The sequence below is a fragment of the Populus euphratica genome, unplaced genomic scaffold (genome assembly GCF_000495115.2).
Source record: "Populus euphratica unplaced genomic scaffold, PopEup_1.0 scaffold1.1, whole genome shotgun sequence".
In the NCBI taxonomy this organism is placed as follows: domain Eukaryota; kingdom Viridiplantae; phylum Streptophyta; class Magnoliopsida; order Malpighiales; family Salicaceae; genus Populus; species Populus euphratica.
The window spans coordinates 7,243,043-7,269,328 of record NW_011499845.1 but is presented as its reverse complement, the minus strand read 5'-3'; the positions used below and the strand labels follow the sequence as shown (position 1 = coordinate 7,269,328).

At 33.4% G+C, this 26,286-nt stretch overlaps 2 protein-coding genes and 1 pseudogene across 5 annotated transcripts; 1 reads left to right on the top strand and 2 right to left on the bottom strand.

Moving 5' to 3' along the window:
- The first annotated feature begins 3,413 nt into the window (after positions 1-3,413).
- On the top strand, positions 3,414-5,363 carry LOC105126054 (protein ACCUMULATION AND REPLICATION OF CHLOROPLASTS 3-like; annotated as a pseudogene).
- A 49-nt stretch (positions 5,364-5,412) lies between these two features.
- On the bottom strand, positions 5,413-10,436 carry LOC105126060 (uncharacterized protein At4g15970-like). 4 transcript variants are annotated; one of them, XR_842345.1, is made up of 5 exons: positions 10,102-10,436; positions 9,580-9,954; positions 8,364-8,845; positions 8,163-8,278; positions 5,413-6,493 (listed from the first exon to the last, which is right to left on the bottom strand). XR_842345.1 is itself a non-coding variant. In XM_011026784.1 (4 exons), the coding sequence occupies exons 1-4, from the start codon at positions 10,270-10,272 to the stop codon at positions 8,215-8,217; spliced, it is 1,092 nt and encodes a 363-aa protein (XP_011025086.1). In that variant the 5' UTR covers positions 10,273-10,436; the 3' UTR covers positions 7,691-8,214. The 4 variants fall into 4 exon arrangements, 1 of the variants encoding a protein (XP_011025086.1); XR_842344.1 differs by lacking the exon at positions 5,413-6,493 and adding an exon at positions 6,739-7,054; XR_842346.1 differs by lacking the exon at positions 5,413-6,493 and adding an exon at positions 7,691-8,091.
- A 2,320-nt stretch (positions 10,437-12,756) lies between these two features.
- Positions 12,757-16,346, bottom strand: LOC105126019 (putative Myb family transcription factor At1g14600). The gene is made up of 6 exons (XM_011026731.1): positions 15,863-16,346; positions 15,649-15,725; positions 15,466-15,502; positions 14,795-14,915; positions 14,375-14,621; positions 12,757-13,170 (listed from the first exon to the last, which is right to left on the bottom strand). The coding sequence occupies exons 1-6, from the start codon at positions 15,987-15,989 to the stop codon at positions 12,889-12,891; spliced, it is 891 nt and encodes a 296-aa protein (XP_011025033.1). The 5' UTR covers positions 15,990-16,346; the 3' UTR covers positions 12,757-12,888.
- Between the last annotated feature and the right edge of the window lie 9,940 nt (positions 16,347-26,286).

Below are 26,286 nucleotides of genomic sequence, written 5' to 3'. Positions count from 1 at the left end.
TTGTTTGGTGTTTCTTATATTTTTATTGTTGTTTTTTGTGTGTGTATTTGATTCATTTTGTTCAATTATTTTTGAATTTTTTTATCTTTTGAATATTTAATCTGATTTTTAGCTTTTGTTTTGTTTTTAAGTTATTTTCAAATGAAATCAGAATTTTTTATTCAATTTATGGTTGAATACAAAATTTCAAGTTGACTTGGTCTGGTTAGGGAAAAAATAGGTGATCAAAGGGTTTAATACTTTGTTTGGTTTGTCATAATTTTTGTTGAAAGATTTTTGGGTTTAAGAGCATTCCCCTTAAGCCTATTTTTTGTAGTTTTATGACAAAAAATAGATTTTTATCAAACAAAACCTAAAAAAATAAAAAAATATTTTTCTTTTTTTCATGTGGCTAAAAATCCTAAAGTTATTTTAGCATTTTAAAAAAAAAATATGAAATACTTTGACATATTTTTTTAAGGAAAAAAATGTATGGATTTTACAATAAATTTGTAAAATTTCAAAGGATTTTGGTTTACATTTCAAAAATATCAAAACACAAAAAAAATATTTTTTTATTTTAATATATGGAATTATTAATTTATATGTAAGATATATTTCTAATATTAAATAAGAAAATAATTTATTTTATTTTTTATATTGATATCAAAACGATTAGGTTTTTAACATAATAAGATAAAAACTTTTTTATTAAAGACTTTTCTTAAACATTAAATAAACTAACAATTAAAAAAAAACAATATTTTTTTTAGTTTATATCATACAAAATAAACAATACAGCTTACTTCAGGTAAAGTATATTAGGAGTACTAATACTTTTTCTTTACATTATGAATCATTTTACTCAAGCTATAGAATTAGTTAGGGTTTCTATTACCTATAATAATAAACAACGAGTTTTATTTGTTTTTAATTGATAAAAAACAATGATTTCTTATCTTTTCACCTATATTATTTATGATAATCTAGATTTAAAAGGATAATCATTGTGACATCACATACATACGACAAGTCCTTATAACTAGATTTTAAGACCAATTAGAATTTTTAATAATCAAAATATTAGATAATGAATTTTTATTATTATTATTTTAAAAAAATAAAAATTTCTTATTATTTTTATCCACATCATTCTTGACGACTCAAAAATTAGCATCACATGCAATAATAAATATAATAAAATCATACTCTTTTATCTTATCTATTGAGATGTAGTTTTCTGGCATTAGGCGAGTGTACAGTTCAAAATGAAGAGTACTCTGGGGTAGCACCGGAAGTCAATGGAAAACAAAGACAATAGCTTCTTCCACCCCGAGATGCCTTTTCTTTTCTATTTATCATGGGACGGTCATGGTGTCTTCAAAAATTCTACATGAGGAATTCAAGAAATTACTTCAAATTTAAAGTTCCAAATTCGATTATCTGTTGAATCCAAGAAGGTTTGGAATCCTATATACGAGTGGCTTCGAGCGAGATGCAAAGGAAACTTCCTGGGAAGGACCACATAAGTCCAACTAGTACGATGTATATGATATCAGGAAAACAAAAATGCAAGGCATAATAAAGGTGACAGGATTAATAGGAAGAACAGCGGGTTTAAGCTAATGGCGGAATGGGTTACTCGGATAATAATGATCCATGATTCTTATTTAATTATAGATTCTAAAAATAAATATGATATATTTATCATTTATACTTTATAATAAAAAAAACTTTAGTCGGTTATGAAATAAGGGATAAAATTCATGTAGTATGCACACCACCTCAGGAAGAAATAATGTCGGCAATGCAAAGGTCGAGATCGAATATACTATAGCCTTGAATATTTATATATATTCACACAAGAAAAGGTCAATTAACATCAGCATAAAAACCTGACTGAGGATTATCAGAATCTTGAGACCAAATTGAAAAACTCTATAAGTTTGTGTATTTATTTTATTAGAAATAATTTATGAATTATATTTTTTTAATTTCATTTTCATTCAATTTTTTAATTTGTAAGATTTATTTCTTATTATTTTAATAAATTTTAAAAAAATAAAACAATAATAATTTTTTTAATTAATTTTCTATAACATAATCAAATACTAAAAATATTTTTTAACTTATTTTTTATTACACTATTAACTATTAAAAATTAATTTATTTTTAAAAAAACATTATTTTTCAATAAACCAACATAATCTTACGTCAAAGTATTTCTTTATTTCACTCTCAACAGCAGAGTAATTGAATTGAGTGGGTAACAAACAAAAATCTCTATTCCCTCCTCATTTTCTAAAATTCTAAACCCTCGCTGGTTTAATTACATAAATGCAATAAATTCTTTTAAAAAAATTTTTAAAAAAATTGTCCATTTCCATGGATGTTCCATTTTTTTTTAAAAAATTGTCCATTTCCATGGATGTTCCTGTATAGACGAGCTTTCACTGCGTTTCTGTCCTTTCGAAAACCGCCTTCTACTTGTATCGCTCGCTGCCGCCGCCTCGTAGGAGATTGAATTGCAATGAGCGTTGTCGTCTTCCATTTAAAGCAACTCCATAGAAGGATGATGACGATGATGTTTCATAGAGTTTTAAAAGCGACGGTGTGAGTTTTTGGGAGGAGAATAATCCGGCCAAGACTTCGTTCATGTAATAAGCACTGGTAGCACGAAGGATGCCTTCGTTGATTTCTTCTTCAACTCGCCTTTCCAGTTCTCGCCTTCCTCCTCCGATCTTGGCATCGCTGCAATTTTTTTCTTATTTTATTTTATTTGTAGATCTTTTTGTGTTACTTTTGTAAGAAAATCGTGTTCATGCAGGAATGTTTAGATCAAATATTCCTAGAATGTTCAATTGCAAGAAAAGGTTCGTGAAAAAGGTTTGTGTTTCTAATTTTCTTATGCTGGTACTGCTTTTCTTTTTCTTCTTTTCTTTTCTTTTCTTCTTTTGCAGCACAAAACAAATAAAGAATAATCCAAGGGTTATGGAAGTTTCGCAGCTTGTAAAGTTTTGTTCAAAGGCTATTATCCTTGTTTGTACATTCCTTAACTATCACTCTCATATGTTCGGGGCTGCTGTTAGTCTGATTAAATTGTTTTATATGCTAAAACTAAGCAATGAAGCGATTTTTAATAATGTATCTACACGTTAAAGGGTGAAGATGCTGAAGTGCCTAAGAAGTAAGGAATTCTTTCTGTTTGTTCTGCATCTATGCTGGTAACCTTCATCTCATGAAAACAGGTTAAAGAATGCAAGTCGAGTTTTGGGTTCTTATTTTCTGAAAAGCTATTTGTTTGAAACAAGACATTCTGCTTGTGTTGGTTAATTGTTGGAGTGGCCAACTTTAATTTTAAATGGAAAATCCTGTCCAGTATCTTGTCAAACTTATCGTCTAAAAATGCTAGTTGTAAATTGGGATGTGTGGTTGACGCGGAAACGATAATTTCACTTAGATATTTACAGGCAACCATGAACCTGAAGAATTTTAGCTCTTCCTCTGTCTTTCTGGTAATCTTGAAACTTTCCTCTAGATCATTGAGATTATTTGATCTATTTCTGATCTGATTGTCTGATTTTCACACAGGGAGCTGAGCGAAATTCACTAACGAAGTGGATTCCTATCATGGAGATGCAGTACAGGGGAGCTGTATACAGAGATTGGTGCCAAGGAGGTCTTCCAGAAGGGAAGGTACTGATAGCCCTGAATTGTTCAGAGAATTGGTGATGTTTGTTTCATCTGTAGTAGAAGAACTCAGAGCCCACTTGCTTAAGTTAAATTTACACAGGGTCATCTGATCCTCGAGGATGGAAGAATGTGTGATGGTATGTGGTGCTATGGTAAGAGATCAGGCCCAGGTACATTCTACTTCAACCATGGGGATGAATTCCAGGGATCGTGGAGGGATGATGTAATACATGGCAAGGTTGGTCTCATGTCATCTTCCTCAGCCACCTCCTAACTTGACTGATGACTTTCAAATGAAGAGGATTTGTAATTTTCTATGACCAGCTTCATCATCCTCTAGCATAGTACGGGGCACCATGCTTTGAGTCCTTTTCAGATAGAATCGTTCTTAGTGACTGCATTGAGGTCATATTGTGGTTGTCTAGCACTACAATCTCCATTTTTGGATGGCTCAATAACATTAACCTTTCGGAAGCATTCAGAGATTAAACTATACATATTTAGGTGCAACTTAGTCCTAAGAGGTGGTGATTTTGGTACACATTCTGACTGCGTTGGGAATCTTTTAGGAAGTTACTTTACAAAGAGGCAATATATCCACTTGTGCCTGTGCGTGGTGGGCGTGTGCGAGTGGAGGTGGGGGTGGTGAGGGTCTATGCACTGTATCCTCTTCCCATTCATATCCTCAAAAAAATTTGCCCAATAATTTCAATCAGACCACCATAGATGTAGTGCACTGTTTTGCTCTACGTCCAGGGCCCTCTTATCTGAATTGCTACTTCACCTTTTATTGTTGAGGATGGTGAGGTTCTCTGCACTATATCCTCTTCTTGTCCATGTCCCTGCAAAAAAGAAAGAAAGAAAAGGTTCCCATAATTCCAATCAAGACCAAATGGATGGAGTACATTTTTTTGCTCTACATCCAGTTCTCAACTTTCTAAACTGCCGCTGCGCCTTTTATTGTTGGTGTGGAAATTATTGCAATTCAGACTTTGTTTTTTGAGCATTTCTCTGTTTCTTTGGACATCTAGGGCTGGTTTTATTTTCATACCAGGGATAGATGGTTTGCAAACTTTTGGAAGGGAAAGGCCAGTGGAAAATGTTGCTTCTATTCAAAGTCTGGTGATGTCTGTTTTGGCCATTTCCAAGAAGGGTGGTGATATGATCGCTTCGTTTGTATTGATTTTGATGGAGCAAGGTCCGTGTACTCGATTTGCTATGGAACTCTTTTTAATCTCAACAGATCTACAATAACAGTGATTTGGTATAGAAATCTAATTCCATGCCAATTCTCCATGTGCATGGGTGTGCTGAACATGGGATGAGGGTGTTCTTGCAAGTCGTGAGTAATTGGATCTGGTAGTGGCTGTGGGTAAAGCTTGTGTGCTCATAGAATATTAGTTACATTTTTCTTTTTTCTTTTTTTTGAAGTTGCCTGTGAAGCCTTTGTTTGGTTCTCGAGGTTCAGTTATTTTTTTTTTGAAGTTGCCTGCGAAGCCTTTGTTTGGTTCTCGAGGTTCAGCAGGTATTCCTTACATTTGAAAGTTATTTTCAGAACCTTGCTACAGCCAACTCCGTTATCTGGTGGTATTCTTCCATCTCCCCCCGGTAGCGTGTTCACTTGAAGGTGTGGTTTGTGAAGCATTTGTGCATTTAGTTTTTGAATAGTCAAAAGTTTTCTTCGGAGTTCAGACGACTGACTTCGTATAAAGCAACCGGAGGCTTTTTTTTTTTTTTTGGTTGATGGTATTTGCAGATTTGGTTACTTGGTTTCGTGAGATTTCTGCCGGGATTTCACGATAGATAGCTAATTCTTGAGAGCTTTGGATGTACCGTAATCAGCCACATATATTGGGATGAAACAGTTGGGGTTCAATTCAGATTGCGAGAGAACAAGGGATTCATTCAAGGATTGAACTGGGGATTTCTGCCGGATGAATGATCTCATGTTCGACGATGAGTGGTTTTATTGGATCAACTCAAGACATCTTATTGGTTGATTTCAAGAATGCATTTTAATATCAGTTTAGATCCAAGATTACAACTTGGATGCTCGTACTTCGAATGTGTGAATTTTTTAATGTGCTCTAGAATTGATCATAAAGGTTTGGGGAGCCAGAAGAAAAGATTTTCACTAGCTCCATGCTGCCGAATCCCTCATCTTTCCGTCTAATTTTTGTTTGGTTTATTATAAGCTTATAAAAACCAGAGTCCATATGGGGGTGCAGAAGAAGAAAATCAACCTTTGTCTGTGAACTGCCAGCAGGCCCAACGCGAAGCTGAAAATCCTTTCAACAAATCAAGGAAAGCGAGCTGTCATACCCCCATATCATTTGTCCCTCTTTTCATATTTTAGGGCAAAGATATAACACGCAAATGCAAGAACCTCGCCGAAACAGAGCTTCAGAAGGCAGGGGGGAAATACCATTGCCCCTCCAAAGCTTTACTACAAATCATTTACGCGGAGCATAGAATCAATCGACCTCGACTTCAAGCAAAAATGTTAGCTAGCAAGTTTTCCAGAACACCATGAAGAACATAATTAAACGCAGCCTGATAGCTGCTGAAGCGAGGAAATACATCAAACTAATTAACAAGACTAGCCAACAATGATTAAAGCAATGTTCTATACATGCCTAGGCCTATCTACTGGAGAAGATGACAAGTGAAGACAAGATTGGTTGCCTTGGACCAAATGTTCAAATGAAGACGAGTCACAGGTACTTTCCTTCCAACATTTTAGCAGCATATTTTATCACAACAAACTTATAGATTGACCAGTTCAGCTTCATCAAAAGTTTTTCCAGCTCCAGCATAAAATCTGTCAATGCACAAGGAAAATAGTTGGATATTTTTTTTAGCCACAAGGTTATAAAACCAAATGCTTTACTGTCTCTTAAAAAGGAAATGATCGTTCTGTGAAAAAAAATAAAAAAATGTTCAGAGCTTAAACAAACAGATTGACGAAGTACAGATCTTTACTTTTATTTTTTATTTTGGAAACCCATCAATGTATCCTAATATATTACCTTATCCAAAAAAATTAATACTTTCAGTTTATCCACATTCTCTAAAATATATCCATTTGTCAATTTTTTTCTTAAAAACATTTCTCATTTAGAACAATCGTTTGTTTCTTTTACATGCTCTTGAAAGGGCACTCAAATGAATTCATAAAAACATTATAATGTGCATATTATAATTGATTGATTTTTTTTACAACAGTACCATCGAGAAAACATGTTTGTATAATAACGGATTCCCCAGCACACCATTGAAATGAAAACCAACATATCCTTCACTAGAGCTGTAGCAAGATGGTAAAGGTCATAAGAAGATGGGAAAAACAACAGCCTTGAGGATTCGATCGGGCCTTCTAATTCTGGTTGAAAAGGGAGGCAACAAACAAGGTCATTGGAGTCCCGTTAAAAGAGAAAGTAGTCACATGGATCTCCTTTAGATCGTAAAGATAAAGAGAGTTTAAACATGCATTTATATTTACGATCCATGATTTCCTATTCTGCCAATGCATCAATTGAAAAATTGGGATTATTCTAATTAGTGGATGACTTCATTAAATTTGGATTTTGCATGTCATTATATTGCAATGCAGGTGGTTGAGATTTCATAGTCATAGAGATTGAATGTTTTAAACGGATCGCCTTTCGGGAGATGGCAAAGGATAGGTGATCGTGGAGGATAACAGTTGTTGATAATTCTCATTGCTAGGGAGTTGGGAGATGGCAAAGGATATTAGGTGATCGAGGAGGATAAAAGTTGTTGATAATTCTCATTGCTAGGGAGCATGCCATACTGGGTAGGAAGATTTCGTGACATAGATTGGTTTTAAGATAAAGAATTTGAGGGAGATGCTGTTACGCCTAGTTCATGTTGGCCCACTAACAGTTTGTTGTTTACTCCTCATTTGATTTTGGATGCTGAAGACAAGAAATGGGCAACAGAAGATCTCTCATTGCGGTATAGGGATAGTGGAATCATGGATCAGTCTTTTGTTGTCAACAGAAAGCAATTATCAATTTTCTGTTGAATTCATGGCATAATACATGGTGTATGGCAATGAAATGTCTGTTGGCTATTTATTTGAAGTATATACCAGCCTAGTAAACTTTGAACAGATATCAGTAGGCTGGCGCTGATGAAAAGTAGATGATTAGATGGGGAGGTTTACAAGAAATGCCAGGTGAGACTTGGATGATAATCCCACTATCTGTGCTTCAGGATGCCTTTTTGACAGGAATTCCAAAGCCTTAAAGCGATTATGCATTATGCTATCAACCTCAAAAATTCTGCAGAGTCTTCTTTCGTTATCGAGATTCAGGTAGGGCCCATTTTCTCTCTTTCTCTTTGATGCATCTCTTCTATACTTCCTTTCAGCTATTTCGATGCTTTATCACCCAACTATGTAACATACAAAACACAGGAACACATGTGTAAGACAATACTTGATGCATTAAAAAAAGAAACCTTACCTTCTCATTCTGCTAGCGAAGGGGAAGTGTTTCTCAAAGTATCCCACGCAGTTCAATGTCCCAAAGTTTGTTGAACACTTTTTTCCGGAGAATCATGTTGATGTACATAATTAAGACTGTATGCAATTAATTGACAAAAAAAAGTCCATCAAGGGGATGCTAAAAGGTCAAATTCAGACAGGCAAAGTCCGGTCTACTCACCTGCAGTTCTGTGGTACCCTCCAAGACACAGAAAGTGATCGTATCAAGGTTGGTGGCAGAGATAAAAAAGTTTTCCAATCCTGAAGCATAATTCTAAGATCATGAAGCTTGCTATCCAAACCATAACAGCAATTTGCATGCATTGTACAAACTAAATTCAAATCCTTGCTAGGTTCGCAAAGGCCCCCAAAGAAAGCAGTGTCCAAGAATCTCATCTTCAATCCAAGGTCCTCAATGAAAGGATCAAATTTGATAAAATTAAGGACATCCTGATCATGGTATCCAGGATAGATCTCCCGTGAAGAATACCAGAACTTGTAAAATTCTATTGAGCGTTTGTTGGACTTTACATAGTTAAAGCCTCCATTGGGTCTGTTTCGCATGTCACTGGAGTTGCCTGAGAAATGATCGCACGCAATCTGGAAATCAGCATCCAGAAAAAACCGTGGAAAGGGGTCCCTGAACCACATGATATCAGCATCCTGGAGGAAACCAACCAAACACTTTGAATGTGCAGTAGAATAATTAGGAAAGGATGACCAGACTAGGATGAGACATGAATATGCATTCAGAAATGAGTATCTGCATACCTAGATTGAAGAAAAAAAAATACAGGAAATGCCATTCTATTTTGAGAAACACAAAAGTACAGTTCAACCATAATAACAGACTCTTTTTTCTTTTTTTCTTTTTGGTTGGGGGGGAGGGGGGGTACGAGGGTGCCAAAAATACAGTCATAATTTAAGCATCCTAGAGGGCACTGTTCTCTTACAATCTTATCAGCCTATTTAAAGAGTTTGAGCTAAATAATTAAACAAAAACCAACCTTTTATGATTGAAGAAAAAAAAAAAAGTGTTGCATTTCACAATGTAACATAGAAAAGTTTTGCAGCATCACACCATCCATCTTATTCCTTTCTTCTACTATTGAAAAAAAGGGTGCCAAGACACCTCGGACAGCCCAAATAACTTCTAAAACCTTAAAACTAGTTTCAGTAAACTCTCCAAGTAAGCAGTGCACAGACATTTCCTTGTTCAAAAACCAATTAACTACACGATGACTGCACACCTATTTCAGCACAGAACTAATTTGCTTCAACAGCAGTAAAGTAAAACAACGATCCATCTCAATTCTCAGAGAAGATGAATTTGCACAAGCAAGAAAATCACAGCCTCGAGCAAAATTAAGAGATTAAATAATAATAATAATAATTACCGTGAAAACAAAGTTATACCCCATTTCAAGAAGAGAGCGCAAGAAATCAATGCGTCTCCACATCATCTCCAAATAGAAATGGGTCATAAAATAAGCCTCGTCATGAAAGTCAAGTCCTTGAGTAACAAGAGCAAAGCAATGCGTATGTAATTCCATACACCGCCTGTACGCCTTTTCATCCAAAGCAACAATCACCAGATGATCCAAGAGCCTGCGCGTTCCCTGACCAATTCTAAAGCTTTCAAGGAATAAATCAATAACTGTATTTGGAGCTGCCCATGCCTCATTTAATGTAGCAATTATTACTGTCTTATCTTCCATTGCAGCTTCTTTCAGAACTTTCTCCAGCTTATTATAATCACCACCACCATTAATCTACATAATCAATCACATTCAATAATCCATCAATCCAATGCAAATAAATATGTTGCTGAGCTAAAATGCGCCGTCAGTCATTTGATTTGTGCTAAAATGCGGTGAATAGTGATTTCCCCATTATTATTATTATTATTATTCACTCACTGGGATTTTAGAATCGCTGCCGCCGAGGCGAGAAGGGAAGATGTTAAAGGGGTAACCGGAGGAGGAAGAGTGGACGCGTGGAGAATCAGAAGCGCCGTAGAGGAGCAAAATGAAGACGGAAATGGAAGCGAAGACGAGTACGGCACGGGGCACGGTGGATTCAGACAACATGGTGGCGGAGATGGCAGGGAAGCGAGTGGTGAAACTGATGGGGATTGTTTGGAAGCTTAATAATCAAGTAACTTGATTCATCAAGTAGCACGGTTTAATTACATTTGAGCTCCTTGTGAGCGTAAAGACGAGGGATATGTGGTGAGGAAATCAAAACAGCTTTGGATTGGATAATGTGGGTCCGTCTATCTCTAATAACGGTGTCCCTTGCTGTCCTCCTTTCTTGTTTTGATCGCCGTTCCAAATTAGGGGATTTCTCCCGGCACTAAAGTCTAAAACAGTGCGCATCTCTGGAACACTTGTTCATATTAATTCATGCTCTCCTTTTCCGCTTGAATTAATGGCATTTACAAGTGGAAAATTATTCCATCCATAGCTATGGCATGATCACCTGGATTCTGCTAATTTCATTAGATAAATTTAGTTTTTTTTTTTTGAAGAATAAAAAATATTCAATACTCAAGTATGACTTACCCGCTTAGAACAAGTGCATTTAAAAATGTAGTTTGATCGTGTTTTCAATAAAATCAAGAAAATTAAAAAGAAATTAAATTTTAAACGATATTTTATGTTTTTTTATTTTAATATATTGGTGTTAAAAATAAATTTGAAAAATAAAAAAACAATTTTTACTTTCTTATTTTATGACACTTTCAAAAACAATTTTTACTTTCTTATTTTATGATCACAATTCAAGATGGTAATTTTATTGTTCAAAAACTAAGCTGTGGGTGATGGTAATAATGCAAAACTTTGAAGATCCACATCTGGATAATTTTTGAAGCACTCTGTCCCTTATCGCTGCTCCCATTGAATAGAAAAATGACCCATGGAGCCGCACATACACCTTTGTTAGGTGACTGTTTTGTTCAAATAAATTGTGAAATTAATGTGTTGATTTCATGCTTTTAGATAAATTATTTAATACCTATCACTGATTTTTCTTTTTATTTTTTAATAAAATAAATAACCAATGAGTTATAATTAAATTTCTTTTTTTAATTAAATCTAATTTAAATTCGTTCCTGGATTAGTCAAGTTCTAATCAAGCTGTCAAATCTCAAATAAATTCATCAAGTCAAGTTTAAAAAACATGATTAAATCTACGCAGGGGGTCAAGACTACAAAACAAGAAAATAAATTAAAACAACAAGAAGCGGCACATAATTATTAAAATAAAATAACGTTGTTTATTTATTTATTTTATATCATGTAGTGTGATTTATCTAGCAATCGGGACCCTTTTTTTTAAATTATTATTATTCAAAAGACTTGAATCCAAGTCCAAAGGAATTCACACCTCCTCCTCCTACTCCTATTCTAAGTTGTAGTATTATTTAATATGAGCGTCCTTCTACTGTGTCAATTTTCTAAAGGGGTTTATTGCTAAAACAATTAAAAAGTACGGCGGATTTACCCGTTCATATAAACAATAAATTAATATAATATATCCTTTTACTTATTTCGTTAGAAGCCTTACGTTATAGGCTTATAGCTTGGTCGTTAAAACATGAAAAGACATCGAGGTCACGGTTCAAAACTTGGGGGCCATGCCCATTTTAAAAGCAGAAAAAAATGCAAGCCTAAGTGAGCAGCCCACGCAGCTCTACTTTTTTAATACAGACAATATAGTGTTTTTAATTATTTTTTTATTATTATTAGCTAAAGTGTTCATCTAGTTTATGCACATGGTGATGAATTTCAAGTTAACATGGTGATGTGAATTTCCAGTAATTTTAAAATTAAAATTTGTAAAACTTTAGACTGATAATTTTTAAAAATTAAATTTAAAATTTAATTAATTAAGTTATACGTTGATTAATTAAGTTATACTTTGAAAATTAATTAATTTTATTATTTCATATAGTTGATTATGAGTTATTTTTTTGTATTTTTATAATATTATAATATAAAAAAATTAATTTAACTTTATAAAATATATAACTGAACTTAAAATGCAGGTTTTACAAGTTAATCTTAATCTTGATAAACATTGTTTTATTTTTTTATTCAAATTTTTTCTTTAGATCTAGAGTAATTTTTATATAATTTAATTTAAAATTTAGAATAAAAAAATAGTAACATCAAGATTTTTAAGTTTAAATTATTATACTAACAAAAAGAAAATTATGACCATCAAGAAATTATTTGTTTACATTCTAAAAATGTTTTACCGCAATAAAAACGTGGACAATAATCGACGTCATTTTCCACCTTTATGTTCCCTAAAAAATAATTAAATTTTTGTCCTTTATTAAACCGGTGATTCTTAACTTAACCACACGCAATTGAAAACATGGGGAGAGCACAAACCAAAGCCCTATCCTGTACTAATTCCTCTTGCCAGCAACTCCTACAGAGCCCACGAGCATCATGATTTCTTGTTCACAACATGGTAATTTTCTAAGAAATAAGCCTCCAAGGTTGCTCGTAAATACTGGTAAACATGAACACTACGCGACCATTTTGCACGTATATCTTCTATGAACTCAACAATTAAATCAAAATGAAATTAACGAACGCTAAGAATAAAGAAGGGGAACGGAGATATCTCTGTGGAAAATGAGCGCTAGAATATTTAATTTCTAGAGAACAGACTTCCTTTTCAAATATTGATTAGGCACCACAAAGATTAATAGACAAATCTAAGTTAATGTCCCGTTTTCCAGTAGAAAAGCCAGAACAATCTTTTAAGTTAGACCTGGAGTATGATGAGAATGTCTCGCTGATCTCACTCGTCGATGACGCATTGCTTCTCTGTGAGGAAGGATGAGGCAGGGAGAGTGCAAGTGACAATTCGCAAACACCAGGTTCTTCATCTTCTGCTCTTTCACTTTCAGTAACCTCGGATTTGTACACCTTTCCTGGTTTGCACATTCTATCCTCTAGCTCGGCAATCTATGGAAGGAAAAAAAAAAACCTGTCATCTATAGTTTGCTGCATTACTGACACCAAAATGCAATGGAAAGATAGGACAACATTTATCAATGCTATTGAGTAGCAAATATGAGACCTAAGAGAAAAAACAGCCATTGCAGCTGTCACCGGAATCTCTCATTTCATACAGGTGGTGGGCATTCCTCTCTACTTATCCTGATAATTAATTGACACGGAATAAGGAACAAATATTGTGGCCGTATTACAATCAAGCCATATCATATGGGGGGCAGTCCTTCGATTCAGTACCGGCAATCCTGCCACTGCTTGTACTGGCTCTAAGAATTCATGTTTCTCCAGTGCACTAGACGGATATTTTCAATCCCCTCCCTTTTACCCTCGAGGCGACCCCGTTTATCAGAGTGACAGTGCACCCCAGTACGTCAAGATTGCAGTAACACAAAGATTATCCTGCATGTTTACCCCAGAACCTAGCAAAGAAAACTCTTCAAATCAAATCTCGAAATGGAGCTTGAATACAAGTCCATTCTAAAATCCCCACAGTTTAAAAGAACTGAACAAGCAAAGCAGGCTGCGGAGTTGCTGGTCACTTACCACCATCTAGAGAACCAGACAGGCTAACAAGGGCGGTTTTAATCCGATAACAACTTGTTTATTTTTACATTTAAAAACTATTCTTGGAAAAATTTAAATTTATTTTTTAAAAATTAATTTTTGTTGTGTTTTGAAATATTTTAATGTGTTAATATTGAAAATAACTTTTAAAAATATTATTTTAATATATTTTTAAATAAAAATATTTTAAAAAATATATATCACACAGTAAAGTAAGTTCCACTCAGCCGGTCCCTAAGGTAATAATAAAATATCGCCCAATTAGATACTGTACAGTGTACCAGTCCAAAGACTTTGCACTAGCATGAGATACTACTGCACACTTTCCGTTTTTCACCTGAATTACAGCAATGAGAACACTGTAGGGCTCTAGAGATGACGTAAGTTGACCAAAAAACGCCCGGATATTCCAGCCTACCACTGGTCATAAAGCCCTACGCATATCTATTTCTATGGAAACTAAAAAGAGGCCACCATACAGAAGTCAGCAGACTTGAAAAGATGAAACCAAAAACCAACGTTACACTCAACCCCATTAGAAAGGCTGGCAAAAGAAATAGAGAGAGAGAGCTTGGTTTAAATTTTCTACCTTGACGAGGTCAGATCCTTCCGCTTCACGTTTCGAAGTGTTGAAGTAATACAGGTCAAGTGATAGGGAGAAGGCTGTCGATTGAGGCTTAGAATGGGCTTGCTCCCATTTGAAACCACCTCCGTTACCTTCCTCCATTATTCCCCTATAATCATCAAAAGAGTACGGATTCGAGACTGTTTCACATATTCCTTGACTGCATTGCAGGTTCTCCTCAGATATTGAACTCCTGGTCTCGATTCTGGCCCTGTAGAAAAGAGAATTTAAACAAAAAGGAGCTTGAAAAGAAGAAAAAGTAAAGGGCTGAAAGGAAAAGATCATGCAATATTGCTAATCTTTTTTTGTTTGTTTCTACATGAATATATCTACTTTTCTTTTTGATATGTGCGTCTGAAACCATAAGGATAAAGCTAAGCCTACCTTTTTGAAGAGAAAGGCCTGTACATCAAGTGAGAATCTGATTCTTCAATGGGTTTTACGTCTTCAACACACTCATCGTGGTCATCAAAAGATCGTCTCTTTTGTTGGGTGGAGCTACTGTCTGTTCAAAGCGACCAACCCAGCAACATAAACCCAAACGCATACAAAAAGATGTCAATTCCATCAAATTTGGCTCTTTTATAATTGAAAAAAAAAGAGTAAAGCAAAACAAATGGGGACTGTAACTTATAAAAGCAGGAATGCGATGCAAGTGATACTGTGAGTTTCATCAGAAATGCTAATATTAGAAGATTTGCAAGAGAAACGAGGCTTATTTTGTTCTCAACGCTTTTGGCATCAACTCTAACAGAAAAGACAGGTAATAAATGAAGGGAAGCAACTACCCATTTCCAAAACGTATGTTCACATGTGAATTTCACAATTCTTGACTTTGAGTAGTTGATAAGAACCACTAGAGGAAAGTATAATAGAGAGTCTGAAATCAATGCATGTACAGACCCAGACAATGATGGATGACAGAGCTTGAAGGTTAGAAAATTTGAAGTTTTGGGATTCCTGGGCCTGTATGTGATAGTTGAGGGATAGAGAGCCAGAACTATTAATGTGTACTCATCAAACAAAGAGGGTGGAAAATAAAAAGCTTTGGATACCTTGTCCCCTCAGGTCACTCCTCATGCTTCTATACATCTGATCAAGACAAAGAAAGCAAATGTAAGCAAACCAGTAAAACAAAGGGTGCTTGAAGATACAAAAGACAAGAATTTTGAAACGAAGTTGTAGGAGAAAAACAATACACCCCAAACTATAGTAGCGTGGAGAAGAGAAGGACTAACCTGGAGATGGCTTTTCACATGTGAAATGGTGAGTCCTTTCACATCCATCAGCTGAAGAACCAGTTTAGGCGTAGCCTCTGCAAAGAAGAGACGGGAAAAAAAGAAAGAAACAGAAAGGAGCAAAATAAGCACATAGTCAACATAAGTGCCAAAAAGGAAGAGCCAAGAAACCTAAAACAGAAGGAAGCAATAATCCAACAAGAACTGTACTCACTATCTTGACCACCGAGCCTCTCAATCGCATGAACAAAGCAGCGATGTAGCTCAGGAGTCCATCTCAAACGAGGCACCTTTGATCTTACATATTGCCTCACAGCCCCACTCCTTCCACAACTACCCATTTCTTCAGAATCTAAATGGGTATCCCAAAAAAAAATAAGTTCTTTTCCTCTTCTAGACAAGGTTCCACCAGCCGGGCTCTCTTAAAAATTTCTCCTTTTTCACCCCCTTTGGTTTGTCTTCTCAAAAGGAGTTGTTTCTTTCTTTTCTTTCTTTCAATCTTGCTGGAAGTGTCCAGGTATAAAGGAGCAATATGCACAGGTCACAGAGGCTTAAAACAAACTTACACATGTATACTCACTCATGAGCGTAGATTCTTAACAATGAAGGTAGATAAAACAGGCTTTAAGAGAGAGAGAGAAGGATCACGCGAAAAGGAATAGACGAGGCTGTAAATTCCTTAAGAAGGACTGATAATACCTGACTGCTGGCTTTTTTCGGGTGTTTTGTATTGAGTTTTAACTTCTTCTTCTTTTCGATTTGAGTTTTTTATTTTAAATTATTTTTTAATATTAGAGATAAAAATAAATATATTATTTTAATATATTTTAAGAAAAAATAACCTCTAAATAATTCAACTGACGCAGCACAGAGAGAGAGAGAGAGTGTGTGTTAAAATAAATGAAGGAAATCTGATCTGATGATCACGAATTTCTGATCTTCACCGAAAATCAGCACACCTATGTAATAGCAGTACTACCAATAACATATAATAGTAACCAACTCCACACGCGCGGCACCAGCCAACTGCTTCGCTTTGACCTTTGTTCTCTCCACTAATACGTGTGTTTTTATTATACTTTTTCGAGCGTGTCATGAAGTAAATTTTATTTGAAAAAATATTAAAATAGTATTTTTATTTTTTAAATTTATTTTTTATATTAATTTATTAAAATAATTTTAAATAACATAATTTTTAAATTTTTAAAAAATAGTTAAACTGCAAGTCGAACTAGATACACACACCCTTCAGAATTACACAGCTCCAATGATTGGTTAGAAATTACATGGAAATGATCTGATTTTTTATTTATTTGATTTATGTAGGGTGTCCGGGTTAGCTTGCCCACACCACGACTAATTCTCACGGCCCGCTGAATACCCCGCAAACCCAATAGACATGTAAGGCACCACGGGGACGACAAGCATGTAATCCAGAACTCGAACCCAGGTGCAGTGGAAGGAGACAAGCCCCTTCCACCGCTAGGCCAAGCACTAGAATGCAAAAATGATCTGATTCTTCGTTGTATTTATCCGTGATATTGAAATGAGATACAAATATTCGAGGAGCACGTTATTAAAGTTTTATTCTCTTAAATTTTCAACCTTGATTGGTGCGTCAAATAATTTAAAAATATTTATTATTATCGGATAAAGAAACTCGTTATAGTAATTATTGTTAAATCTCTTTTTCATGTGAATGAAGTAATAATACAAGAAATATATTTTTATTTTAATATAGTTTGAAATAAAAATTAATCTTAAAATTTTTCATGCATCACAACGCGTGAAATAATTCTACCAAGTAAACTTGGCAGTCACCTTATGCATCCATGTGGAAGGAAATAAATATGCTAAGGAATAATAAATGAGTAAAATGAAAAGAAATAAATTCCCCTTTCCTGTACAGTACAATACGCCAACGTCGTCATGACCGTCACCTATTATTATTTTCTTGTTTCCAAAACAAAGCAGTCTTTGCCTCAGGCGCCCCATTTGGCTGTACTGTATTGCGAGGCACCCCCTTTCCCTTGAGACTTTTTTACCCCTTTTTGCTTTTCACAATAACGAAAAGGGTGATTATTTTATGTGAAAAGGGACCTAACTGCTTCTATAATTACACTATCATATATACACTCAATTCATTTGCATTTGCATTTGCATTAAGATAGAGTCTCATTTATTTAAAGTCTTAAACAAAGAGGTTAACAAAAATTAAACTTACTACAGCTTCCTATGTGGATCTCAATCTGATATATATATATATATATATATTTTGATTTTTTTTTTAAATTTAAAAAATATTATTTTAATATATTTTCAAGTAAAATATAATTTAAATAACAATTGCTATCATAAATTTTAAACTAAGTTATATATATATATATATATATTATTTAAATTATATTTTACTTGAAAATATATTAAAATAATATTTTTTAAATTTAAAAAAAAAATCAAAATTTTAAAAAATACAATTTATTCAGAACAATATTTATAAAAAAAAAAAAAAACGCGATTTTTAACTTTCACGCCAAACCTTTTCAATAAAGTCAACTCCAGGGGCACGCAAATCAATGGTGAAAGAGCGGGAGCCACATTATTAAGTATTCTATTGAATCCATACCGTCCATTTCGTGGTTGTCAGGAGGGTTCCAAGAGGACAGGTCGGAAAAGCGGATTTCCGTACATGGAATTGGGGAATTAGGAGTTCAGAAATTCCAAGTCTTTAAAAAATCAAATCAATCACGTTTTGGACTTGCTTAACAAAACTTGTATTTTTCTTGTGGTGAGGTCTTTGTAGTCCTGTGAGGGCCCATCTTAGCTTTTCGATTAGTTGAAGGGTGCCGACTACAAATATTTTTTTTATTTAATATGTATTTAATATTGTAGTCTATATTGTTTTAGTATTTTTTTTTTAAAAATATATTATTTAAAAAAATTACATCAACAAATAAAAATCATTAAAAAAACTAAAAATATATCAATTTAAAATTTTTTAAATAAAACATATTTTTAAAATACTTTCAATATCATAACTCAAAATTATTCCTCTTTATTTCACATTTGTTTTTATTTTTGGTTTCAGTATAAAAATTAATCATCATCTTGATTGAAGAATGGGTAGTGGACTGGGGATTAATTGGAAGCTTTGCTTGTTTTTTTGTTTTAAAATTATTTTAAAAAAATTAATTTTTTTTATTTTTTTATTTATTTTGAATAAATATTTTTTAATATTTTTAGATTATTTTAATATAATAATATTAAAAATTATTGTTAAAAAATAAAAAAATTATCTTAATACTTTTCCAAATAAAAATATTTTAAAACTTTAAACTCTTGTAAAAAGTCCAAAACAACTTTTTATTAGAAAAATTAGGTTTCTCCATCTATCTGATACAAGTCAACAAATCAACAAATTGACCCGTACAAATGGCTAGACTTCCATGTGAAATACTTTTGTAATATATAGAAAAATGCATCTTAATTTTCTTGAAATCTCACATGTATTATGACATTACATTACTCCCAGAGCTATGAATCAATCGTGAGAGGCGGTTCAATTGTTAGAGAATCGAATTAAGAATATCATGAAGTTTTAGGTATATGGAGAAATATTTTAATGATTTTGGAGGCAATAACCGAGTCGGGGGGGCGGGAAGGACCCAACCCCTGTAAAAAAATATTTATAATTCTAGTAGTAAATTAAATGGAATTTTAACTATTTTATAATAATTCTTTTAATTTATCCTTTTTATTTTTTTTTCTTGTTCCGTCCATGTTTTAGGGGTGTTTAGTAATGATTTTTTAGGGCGTGATAAACTTTATTGATCTAACTTGGTTCTTAAAATAACATTTTCAGTTTCAAAAATAACTTAAATATTTTATATCATGAGAAGGGAAGGGGAGATGCTTTCTCCTGGAGGGTGAATTTGACCTGTCAACGTTTGCTCTCCTGTATCTTGTTTGTCACCTTTCTTTCCTTTTTTTTTTTTTTTGTCTAAAATGCCAAATGGATTGGCAAAGAAACTGGCTCCTTTACAAAGAAGGTTTCCTCGGAGTGGAGAAGTGGAAACAAAAAAGGTTTGTGATGTTGTTTAGAGCTTGATTGCTCATCCCAAGAGAAGAACTAGGTCGACTCTGCATTAATAAGTTCTTCTTTCTCAAGTCCGTATATTACTGTTGCTGAGAAAGAGGGCAAAGTGCTAGAAATGGGTGAATGGCATGCCTCTGCATGGACATGGAAGTTTAAGTGGATAGTACAGTTGTAGGTTTGGGAACTGGTTCAAGAAACAGCCTCACTGAACTTAATTTCCAGTGTGCTTCTCTGTCAAGATACCGATGATGTATGGCTTTGGATTCATGATGCAACTGGAAACTCCTCTGTCAAGTCATGTTACTTTGTCTTGGACTTTTGGTTTTGCTGTGTAGTAGATTAATTTGTTCGGAAATCTTTGGTTTTGCCAAAGGTGTGAGCATTTGTTTGGTTAGCAGCTTTAGGAAAACTACAAACTAGAGATTTTTTTGGCTCTCGCTCTGGGTTAGATGATCAGCAAGTAAACGTGCATTCCTTTTGTAGCATCTGCCAAGAGATCGTGCCACATACCCTCCTCCACAGCCATGGGGATTGGCTGCTGTGGTCTCGAATTATCAGCTGGCGTGGTTTTTTTATGGGCATCCCCTTGCTCAGTGGATGGATTATTTCAGAGACATGCAGGAAAAGTTGTGATTCTGACTCCTCTTCACGGTTTTATGGTCCCTTTGACTGGGAAGGAATCGCTTGGGTGTAGACGTGTAGTAAACGGTATCATTTTAAATTGGGATGATATACACTCTCAAATAATAATTATTTTTATTTCAATATAATAAAATAATTTTAAAAAATAATATTATTTAAAAACATAAAAATAAAAAGCTATAACTAACTAGGATCTGAGACGTGCTGACCGCAGGCACCTTAAAATAGAATATTGATGGCTTTTATTTGAAAAAAAAATAGAATAGAAAATTATTATTAAGATTTATTTTTTTAAAAAAAATAGTTTTAATTATTTTAATACACTACTATTAAAAATTAAAAAAATTATTTCAACGCCATCTCAATCACGGACCAGTACAAGGCTAGCAGCTACTAGAGTAACAGTGGTGAAAAAAAAAAACTCCAAAGACCATCCAAATATATCTGTCTGACAAGTCAAAGGGAATTATCATTACTATCTTTGGGATACGCGCACTTAAAACTGAGACCCACTCTCATTTGTTATTTCTTTCGTTTTCTTTGCACCTACTTTCGAATGCCACCCTTACCCTCCCCATGACGCCTGGCATTCACGCTCTCGCTCACTGTTCTCGAACCAAAAGCGTGTACTGACTCCGGTTCTGGAGCTACGGTGTCAACTGTGGTGCGTCACATTTTTTTTTTTTTTATGAGTGGGTGCGTGCCATTAATGGGATTTAATTAAGATATAGGATTTAAATTGAGAAAGCACCACTACAAAAGGACGTCTTGGCTTTAAGTTGATTGATGAATGGTACATCATGTACATGTTTTCGTTGCTCTTCCTTCTAATCACCTTTTAACATTCAAAAAAAATCCCTAGATGAACATAAATCCATTAAAAAAAAATTAAAAAAATGAAGTTAATTAAAGCATTTGGGACGAAAAATCATAAATGATGTATTTATTGGAGCACCAAGTTGGCCCATGTTGCAATAAAATAAAAGAGAAAATAGGTCGAAAAAAGAGCATGAATGACAAAGGAAGAAAAGATGTTGGACCAAGGAGCACGCGGGAGGGCAGAGGCTGCAGAGGGGCGTGTGTAGCAGGGCCTGTGCAGACATAGGAGACCCTATGAAATTTGTTTTCGTCCTCCCTGGTCCAGTATGATGATGATGGGATCAGATGGCAGGGAAAGGGAATTATGGAAATTCCTGCACAGATGGAATGATTCAAAAGATGTACATCAGAACGTCGAAAGTCGAGTGTTTTTGTTAACTTTATCGCAGTTAAAAAATATTTTTAGTAAAATAATATAAGTGAAAAAATATTTAGGTATCTAGTAAATAGCATATAGTATTAGTAATTGGTATACGACATTTGTCAATTATTAGTCGTGTGTTTTAAATACGACCTCTAACTGGATAGTCTTTCCCACCATTAACTATTTATTATAAAAAGACAGTAATTTATAGTATTTAAATAACTAGTTTTTTAAGATTAAAACACAATTCGCATCGTCAATACATAATACATTCAATCATAAATAATAAATTTAAATTAATGATTAATATAATATGATGTTTTATTAAAATTAAACTAATTATACATCTATTTATAATTTTTATAACATATAATAATATATATCTATACATAATAATTACCTAGACTCGTAAAAAAACTTGAAACATTTATGTACAAGTTTGTTGCATCACCCCAATTCAAGAACAAGTTTGTAATATCCATGTAGGCATGGGAGACTATATCAGCCAATGGATGGACTTGGATTGCTTATGAATAGCTCTAAAACACGTGTGAACACGGCATGATATTAGTAGACAAATCAGCATCCCAACACCTACCAAGTAATTTCATCTCCCACTAATACTATTTTAATATTTTCAATCTCTTTGATCATTGAAATCAATCAAAACATAAATTTAGCGTAGTATTGATAACAATAAATCTCATTTCATTGATATCTTTACATAATAGTTATTCTCATAATTCAACACAAAATCAACACCACTCAAACATATAGATTTGTTAATTTACAGCAAATAATAAACTAAAATAATTAACTATTTAACAAAAAACATATGTATATCCAATTAGCAATTTAAATTACATATAGTTAATATAATTTTTAAGTCAAAACCTGAACATTCAATAAAAATCAAATTAACATGTATTAAACACAAATAACACTAAGTTAATTAAGGTAAAGTGTTCAATAAACCTTTAAATACAAAAAAATAAAGAGTCGGTTCGGGTAGAGAGAGGGAGATGGGTGGTTTAGCGCTGCTGTGAGTGTTTTCAGCAGTGGAAAAGGAGAAAAAAGAGAAGGTTTTAGACGGCAAACAAGAGAGGAGAGGCCGTGGCTATTGATAGAAAGAAAGAAGAAAAACAAGAGAGTGAGAGAAAATATCAATATTAAAATTCAAATGAAATCGCAGATAATATCTATGACAAGTATGAGTATGTTCTGTATATCTAAAAAAAAATATGTTATTTTTGAATTGTGTTCCTTTGTTTATTTAAAAAAAAAACCGTGAAAAAAAAACTCTAGAAAGATTTCACATTTCACGTAAATACAAAACCCGTATTTATTTACCTATATGAAATCTGATTTTTTTTACACCAAAAACGCTTTGCCACACAAAATTCTTGTTTATTTAATTTAAGGTGAAGAAAAGGAAGATAATAGGTCATGAGAACAAGGCCTTCCTTCGAGGCCGCCGGGTTCTTTTTGGCGTTTGCGGCAGAGAAATTTTTACTGGCTAGCTTTTCCTCGAAAAATGCTACAAAAATTTCTGAGAGAATAAAAGGATTTTGCGAAATCTGCTTTGATCCCGATGAATTTTGATATTGGCTGTCTCTCTCTATTTTTCTATTCTCTCGTCAAATCGCCGAGCTAAGATTAAAGTCCATGCGGGACGCGACCGTGTTTTGGGTACTTCTGTTGTATTCCTTCCTTCCTCATTCCGCTAGCTAGCTGTATACGTATCTTTAGTACACACTAATTAACATTATTTAAAAACTAAAAGAAAATGGGATTTTACTGTTCACATATATATATATATTATTTTTAATTTTTACTCTTTGATATATATATATATTATTTTTAATTTTTATTCTTTGACATCAAATTTATTAGGAATTGAGTTTTGTAAATTTTTTAATTTAATATTTATGAGATTATCCTGGATCACGAGTTAATATGAGAATTTTTTATTTTTTAATATCAAGTTAATTAAGAATTAAATTTTATAAACCCTGAGGGGTTTAGTTCAATTGGTTAGGTTCTGAGTTTACTCCCTAAAAATCACCAGTTCAAGTCTCATAAACCTTAGGGTTACGAGAGACTTGTATGATCATTAATTTCAGGGGTCGTGAGTTTAGTCGAAATATATTCAATCTGACCTGAAACACCCATGTTAATCTAAAAAAAATAAATTAAACATTATAATTTATTTTAATTTGCTTCTCACTGAATTATTTTAATGTTGTAACCCAGATCTTGGGTCTTACTAGTTAACCGAAATTGATTTAGATTATTTTTTGGACTATTTTTTTAATTAATCTTTTTAATTTTATTTTTTAATATTAGGTTCTTTAAAAATTCACCTTCGTAATGACCTGTTATCGATCTAATATATTTTTGTTTAAGTATTTATTGAAAAAAATCTCATCTCAGATATTTGATATTTATCACGAGTAGAAGTATATTCTTACATGTCATTTAGGTTATCATTATACTAATCAATATAATCATATCACATGGATTAATTTCTTTATAATTTAAATTTTTTTAGATAAAAATAGTAATATCTAGATAGTTTTTATGTGAAAAAATGATCTACCCAGAACACATGAGCTAAATAATCCATTCATTATTATTTCAAAAGAATTAAAAGAGTTGGAGCAATTAAAAAAATAATTCTTAAATTATCACAGCTAAAGCACACTCATGCAAGTTGCATCTATGTGAGTCCATTAGTGCAGGTACTACGAAGAACACGCATTTCATGTTTTTTCTTCTATATACATGTTTAATGAAGTTCAAATGCCTATAAAAAAACAAAAAATAATTCAATTGCTAGAAGAAAAAATGAGATGACAAAAAATAAAAAATAAAAAAATAACAAAACATCAAAAACATATTAAAGCTATAATGATAACACTCCTTCCAACAAGAGAAAAATTTTAAACACGATGAATCACGTATATCATAAAAAGCCAGTTTTAGAGTTGAGATGCTAGTAGGTGAGTATGTAGCTGACTTTAAACAACGCTTCTAGCTCACCAGCAATTCCAAATGTAGCATTACATGTAGTCTATAAATTCATTCCACTAAGATTTTTTTATTTTTATTGTTTGTATGTTTGAAAATGTAGTTTTAATTATTTTTTAAAATATTTTTTATTTAAAAATATATAAAAATAATTATTTTTAATATCTTTGCATTAAAATAATATAAAAATATCAAAAAATATTAATTTAAAACAAATAAAAAATAAAAAAATTAATTTTTTTAAATAATTTTAAAACTAAAAAATAAATAGTGCATGAATGTCAAGGTATGTTGCACAAGTACCACCCACATGTATTGGCTCGTACAAATGTGACGTGCCTCGAGTTAATTTAAGGATTTTTTTTTTAAATTTTAATAGTTTGAAAAATATTATTTCTAGCTATGCCTTTCTGATGAAGTCGGATGAAACTTGTAGGCAAGCCCTTCCAACAATTCACTTCCAGGTTATTTGGAATACATTAAAATTAAATTCAATTAAGAATTTTGAATCAGTCTCAAATGCTGGTTCCTTCTTCTTCTCTATCCAGCTCGACCTTGACATCAGAAAATCCTCACTTCCATCTTCTTGACATAATATATATTTCTTAAACTCATAAATTTAGATTTACAAAGCTCCTTTGATGGAGGTTGATTTGTCACGTAGAACTTTTACGGGATTTAAATTTTATTTTATGCTCTTATTGTTAGCCTATATATTAGAGGCAAGGTCAAGCCAGGATGTGTGTAAAATTTGTATTTGTTCTGAATCTTGAATTGGAAGTTTGAGCTGCCGGGGTTCTGTTAGTAATGCAGAAAGGCATGACCAGATAAGAACATGTGGACGCCCTAGGTTTATTATATCCGTCAAAGCGTAGCCTTTGCTGTAGCAGATCAGCATTCTGGCAAAGTCAGATCAGCATCCGTCACTGACATCCTCCTCAGATGAACCAACGTGAGCCTTTGCCATGGCAGAGACCCCAGGCGTGGGGTGGGCTCCCTCATTAGGCAGCATCAAGTTAAAATCAGAGATCCTTGGCTTCTCTCGTAGCATCACTGATCGGATTAGAGTAAACCGTTGCTTGCAGGGTCAAATGTGATCAAGAATTATGAGTCCAAGGACTGTTATGATCAAGTCAAAACCAAAGGGGTCAATATGATAAAAAAACCCGAACCGCTGTGAGAATGAAGCTAATATACCGACTTGTTATTTTCTTTTCCTTTCTTCCATTTCTAATACATCATTTTCCCAATAAACTTGTAAATTATGGAAATTCCACTAGATATTGTAATATTTAATGTCAAAGGATAGACACCACACATACTTCTAGCAAATTTACTTCTCGAAAATTACAATTTCTTCGTAAGTTTTATGAAAAAGGTAGTTGGGCTGTTGGTGAAAACTGCGTATGTCGTTGTTCTTGCTCCAACCGAATTTTTCAAGAAAAATAGTATGGGTTGGAATTTGACCATTCCAGTGGTTTATTTTGCTTTGATATATATATATATAAAGCTCGAGCCACGTCAAGGATCGGCTTCCGGCTTAGGTAAAAATAGAGTGGACTTGACTCGAGTCTGACCCGTTCCAACCTATGAACTAATCTAGCAGGGTGTCTTGGTGACCAAAAAT